Source organism: Bidens hawaiensis, unplaced genomic scaffold (assembly GCF_021521415.1).
Source record: "Bidens hawaiensis isolate Kalapana, Puna unplaced genomic scaffold, B.hawaiensis_p1.1 tig00007455_1, whole genome shotgun sequence".
NCBI lineage: Eukaryota > Viridiplantae > Streptophyta > Magnoliopsida > Asterales > Asteraceae > Bidens > Bidens hawaiensis.
In genome coordinates, this window is record NW_027491522.1 from 1 (window position 1) to 6094 (window position 6094).

At 35.8% G+C, this 6094-nt stretch overlaps 1 protein-coding gene across 1 annotated transcript; it reads left to right on the forward strand.

The window, feature by feature from the left end:
• Positions 1-1976: 1976 nt before the first annotated feature.
• Positions 1977-4501, forward strand: LOC143635367 (uncharacterized). The gene is made up of 5 exons (XM_077103220.1): positions 1977-2718; positions 2808-3081; positions 3200-3404; positions 3798-3977; positions 4268-4501. Exons 1-5 carry the CDS (start codon positions 1977-1979, stop codon positions 4499-4501), a joined length of 1635 nt encoding a protein of 544 aa, XP_076959335.1.
• Positions 4502-6094: the final 1593 nt, after the last annotated feature.

Consider the following 6094-nt stretch of genomic DNA (forward strand, 5'->3'; position numbering starts at 1 on the left):
AACGTATTCAGGCCTCTGATTCTGAGGTTGCGGATAATCTGGGGCTTCGATTTGGTGATTGGATGGAAGGGGGGGGGGGGTGTATGTCTAATGGTTGTGCTCTAGGAAGCTCATATGATACATCTGGACCCATGTACTCTAAAGCAATCGAGTAATCACTTTCTTGAGTTCCAGGTGGAACTGGAAGCATCTTCTTCTTCCAATCTTTTGCCCCAATATCCCTCATTTAATTTAATTAATGAAACCTAAAAGGATTAATATTTTAACCAAATTCAAACTACCCAGATCAGAATCAGATAGTAACAGATTTGTAAAATACCCAGATGGGATTAATAATAAAAATACGTGAATTTGGGCACAGATTAAAGTCAAAGTCAAATGAGTAATTGTTATTTGATGATGGATTGAAAGAAATCTAGAAAGAAGAATGGAATGGAAGTGGCAAGGAGAGTAATAATAAAGATTTTGAGTTACAAATACCCAACTTTAGTACCATTTTTGAATTTTTCGCAACTGGCTACTCAATGCCTCAAAACTTGGTCATTTTAGTACTTTTTCTTAACCTCGTTTAATTTGTCCGTTAAGTCAGGGGCATAATGGTAACTTAAGTTATTTTATTTATTTTCTTTTCTCTTTTAAATCCCTCTCCCCTATTATATTACCCAAACCCTAATAATCAAAACTTAAACCCCGTTCATCATCATCGTATTCACAAATCCGATTCACAAGCCCTAATAATCAAATCATAACAACTGCAAAGAGCAATTCCAATCATCAATCATCGTATTCAACCAATCCGATTCATAATATGGCCGAAATGTGGGTTGTTCGACAGGAATCGTCTGACTTCCAATCATCTGTTGAATACGGTTAGTTAATCAAATTCTCATTCAATCCGATGATCCTTTAATCTTTTTAACTTCTTTCTCGATCCTAATATGTTTCTTTACCTTAAAATTTCAGCAGACAACCCGTACATGTTTACACTAGAAGTTCACCATGGTGGTAAGTTTAGCAATGGTCCAGGTGGGAGAAGATACGATTTTGGTCATGTTGACTTTATTGATAAGGTTCATTCTGAATATTTCTCAGTCATTATTCTAAAGAATATGTTAGAAGAACTAGGTTATTTAGATGAAGATGTAGTAGCATACCATTACAAGCTCCCTGGAGAAGAGTTAGATGTTAGTTTAAGACCTTTGGGTAGTGATAGGGATGTTATTGAAATGGCAAAGCATATTCAAAATACTAGAGTTATATGTTGAACATTTTAGAACACATCCTAGGAAATAATTGAATGTTAGAGGGGGGAATGATGAAGATTTGAATGTTGGATGGGAGGATTATCAATTTAGTAGTGATGAGGGTATTATTGACAATAATGTTGAGGGATCCGATAGTAGTGATAAGGGGGCTGATGATAGTGATGAGGAGGATGATGTTGAGAGTGATGAGAGTCCTGATGTTGGTAGTGATAAGGGGTCTGATAATAGTGAGAAGGATGACTCTGATTACATGGTAGATGAATATTATTTAGATGATGATACTAATGTGGATATGAATGATTATAGAGCTGTTGTGGAGTTTAACATAAGTGATGAAGGCGAACAAGATGATGAAGATGAAGTTTTAGATGAGATTGACTTAGAGGAGTTTGCTAGTATTGGTGGTGATGATACATCACTGCAACAAGCTCTTAGGCTCAATAGGAAAAACAAAAGGGGTGCAGAAGATGTGAATTGCCCCTTTTATGTTGGCCAAAGTTTTGAAGATAAAGATTTCATAAAGTGGTTGTTAAACAACATGCAATTGACTCAAGAAGACAATTACATGTTAAGCTAAATGATAATCGAAGATATCGGGTTATTTGTTTAGGTGTGGACCCAAGCCTTGTTAGGTGTGAAAGTAAAGGGGATGGGACAAAAAGAGTTGAGACTTCCAAGGGGGAATCTGTAGCATGTTCAAGTGGGACCAAAATGATGGGTGCATCAAGGGGTAATTTAGTAAAATCCACACCTAAAAAGAAAGACCAGAAACCCACTTGCCCTTGGACTTTACACATATCAAATGTTAGGCAAGAGGGTAGCTGGACTGTGAAAACATACTTTAAAGACCACACTTGTTTGCAACCAAGAGATGTTAACTTGTGCACCATAAATTGGTTGGCTTGGGAAATTGAACCAACCATTAAAAGTGATCCAAACAAAAAGCCTCGAAATATTGTAGAAGATTTGCAAAAGAAATTTCCAATAGAAGTTTCCCCATATCAGGTTAGCAGGGCTAAGGCCATGGCTGAAAAGAAGGTTCTCGGAGATTATGAAGCTCAGTATGAGAGTCTAAGGGATTATACTGAAGAGCTTGTTAGATCTAATCCAGGTACAACAGTGAAATTAGATATTGAACCTTGTTGCGACCCTAGCAGTCCAACAAGGCAGTTTAGAAGAATATATATCTGCTTTGGTGCACTAAAGGAATGGTTTAAGCTAGGTGGGAGAGATCTACTTGGTCTTGATGGGTGTTTTATGAAAGGGCCCTTTCCAGGACAGATTTTGACATCAGTTGGGATGGATGGAAATAATGGAATTTATCCACTTGCATACTCATTGGTGGAGGCTGAGACAACTGCTAGCAGGACATGGTTTTTAGAATGTTTGGGGGATGATTTGGATCTGTATTCAAATAGTAATTTCACCTTCATAAGTGACAGACAAAACGTTTGTTTTTTTTTCTTAAACTGTTTGCTTATTTTACATGCATATGATTTTTTTGTTTGCTTATTATTCATACATTTAATTGTTGTCTTTAAGGTATAATACCAGCTTTACAGAAGGTGTTTCCAAGTGCTGAACATAGGTATTGTTTAAGACATATACATGAGAACATGAAGCCAAGGTGGAGAGGTGTTGTGTACAAAAACATGTTTCAAAAATGTGCCTTTGCAACCACACCACAGGAATTTGAAAGGTGTATGAAAGAAATACAAAATAAAGACGCCACACTCTATGATTGGTTGAAAGAGATTCCACCCAAACATTCGTCAAGAGCTTATTTCAGTGGTATGCACTTTTCATTAGCTAAAGAGTAAATGTTGTATTTCCTTGAATTTATATAAGTTTTGTGATGGTGTATTTCCTTTAATTTATCGCAGTTTGGCCAAGGTGTGATGTTTAATCAACAATCTTTGTGAGGTATTCAATAGGCAATTGATTATGGGAAGAGACAAACCTGTTATTACTTGTCTTGAGTTCATTAGGGAGTATCTAATGAGAAGGATGGTTGTGGTGCATAAGACCATTGCAAGGTGCCAAGGGCCATTAACACTAGTTGCAACAAAGTTATTTGACAAAATCATGGCTGAAGCCAATAACTACACTGTTATTTGGAATGGAAGTACAAAATATCAGGTGACTGGTCCAACCAATGAGAAGAGAGCTGTGGATATGGAACAAAGGACTTGCACATGCAGAAGATGGGAATTGATAGGCATGCAGTAGCTTGTATTTATGATATGGCCATGAATGGACAAGGTGATGGCATACCAGAGAAGTGGGTGGATGAAGCCTATTATTTAGATACTTGGAAAAAAGTCTATGCAAAATCCTTAGACCCAATTAATAGTATGGAGCTATGGCCAATCTCTGAATGCCCAACTACCTTAACAGCTCTAAAGTATCACAAGCAAATAGGTAGACCAAAGAAAAATAGAAAGAAGTCTGCTGAGGAAATTCTTGAGTTAAGTCAAAACATTTCAAGAGCTAAGGAAAGGAAATTATGTAAAATGTGACATTTGTAAGCAGCTTGGACATAACAAGAGATCCTGTGGCAAGAGCAAAGTTGGGCCTACTAAGGCAAAGGGAAAACAAGATAGGGCTGCTAAGTCAAAGGGAAAACAAGGTGGGGCTAGTAAGTCAAAGGGGAAACAAGGTGTGGCTAGAACACAGGCTGATAAGGCATCAAAGAGGGCTAGAACAGAAGCTGTAGTTTAGATGTTAAGTGTTTAATTGTTTGAAACTCTATTTACCTATTTTTGTTTGTTTCATGTTAAGTGTTTGAATGTTTGGTATCAAACTTATGATATTAATTAGGTCTATGTAATATGTTTTGAATGTGTTTTAAAACCTTGAAAAATTAATTACACTAATGGTATTATGTTTTGGTATTATGTAAACATGAATTTGGTTTATTTTGGTTGGTTCTTGTTTTGGTTGTTTTGGATCATGGATTGGATCATGGTTTGGATTGGATCAAATGTTTAGATTGAATCAAGGTTGCTGCTGTTTTGGATTGGATAATGGTTTGGATTGGATCAAATGTTTGGATTGAATCAGGGATTGGCTGTTTTGGATTGGCTGCTGCAATTTTGGTTAGCTGCTCATGCTGCAGTTTTGGATCAGCTCATGCTGCAGGGATTGGCTGTTTTGGATATGCTCATGTTGCAATTTTGGATCAGCTGTTGCTGCAATTTTGGTTAGCTGCTGTTGCAGCTTTGCTATTTTGGTAAGTTGTTTTGAGTAGTTGTTGTTTTGGTTAGCTGCAGGTGTTTGGATAATTTGCTTTGGTTAGTTTTTGTTTTCCAGATTACATGCTCATCAAACAAAGGAAAGTTATCCCTCGATTTGACAAAATTTATTCACCTTAACCATTATGGGTTGACAAAAGTATCATTATGGTTTGACAAAAGTCTCATAGATTACAAACAACCAAACAAACTCAACAAAAAAACCAAACATCCATCATTAACACAAACATACCTTTTGATACATAGATTACAAACAACACCATTACATAATAATCAAACTTGCATTAGGCATACTTGCATTAGTTTTTCAATTAAATACATAATACAAAATGAAAAATAGCCATGAAATGCATAACACTTGTTTGAGCCTTTTGTTCTCCATTGTCAATTTTCTTCCAATTTCTTCAAGGGTTGAGTTCGTCTTAGCCATGGTTCTTGCCTTTTCTTTGTGTTCGTTAATTGACTTCAAAAGGCCTAGTATAATAGCACTCGCTCTTTGACACATTGGAGGATCAAACCATAGAACAAACCCATAGTTTCGTCCCTTCCAATTTCACATTAATTAGGTTAAAAATTGGAGCAACAACACATACATACATATTAGGTTAAAATTTGGGAATGCAACATACCGGTCTCGCACAACAATAAAATCCTCGACCGGGGTTGTACGACGTCCAAGAGGTTCGAATAATGGTTTGTGAACCGCATAAACAAGCCACCATGGCTGATCGATGAAGGGGATGACGGCTGTGAGTGATCGATGAAGGTGAAATGGGATGCCATATTATTAGGGTTTGGATAATATAATAGGGGGAGGGATTTAAAAGAGAAAAGAAAATAAATAAAATAACTTAAGTTACCATTATGCCCTTGACTTAATGGACAAATTAAACGAGGTTAAGAAAAAGTACTAAAATGACCAGGTTTTGAAACATTGAGTAGCCAGTTGCGAAAAATTCAAAAATGGTACTAAAGTTGCGTAGTTGGACAAACCACAGGTACGAAAATGACATTTAACTCAAAGACTTTTGTCAGCAAGAAAGAAACAAAGCCAAAAAAGAATACTCGTTAAAAATAGTAAAGGGTTTCAAGGAAAGCTGATAGAAAGGTACGACTACAAGGGGCGTGCATATCATTAAAAATAGGAAAAATTCCCAATGATTCAAAAAGGAGAGTGTTCCGTCCTCTAAAATCCGTCACCTCAAACAATTTTACGAAATCCGTCGTTTTTTACCAACTTTTACAAAACCAGGCGCTTTTGAAATTCAACTTTTTGAACCGCGTTGTTTTTTACCTAGTTCTGAAATTTTGTTTTTTAATATTAATTTATTATCATTAATTTCATTTATCATTTATTTTTCTTTTATAACATTTGAAATATAAAATTTTATAAAATTTTAAATATACCGTTGAGACAAACTTATTTTTATTTACATGCCTACATAGATTTTATTCAAAACCGAGTCGGGTCAAGTTTTTATTGAACGTCTCGACACAAATTTGACCTAACTCGGTTTAAGTAAAATTTATATCGTCACATAGATAAAATAAGCTCGTCTTAACAGTATAATCAAA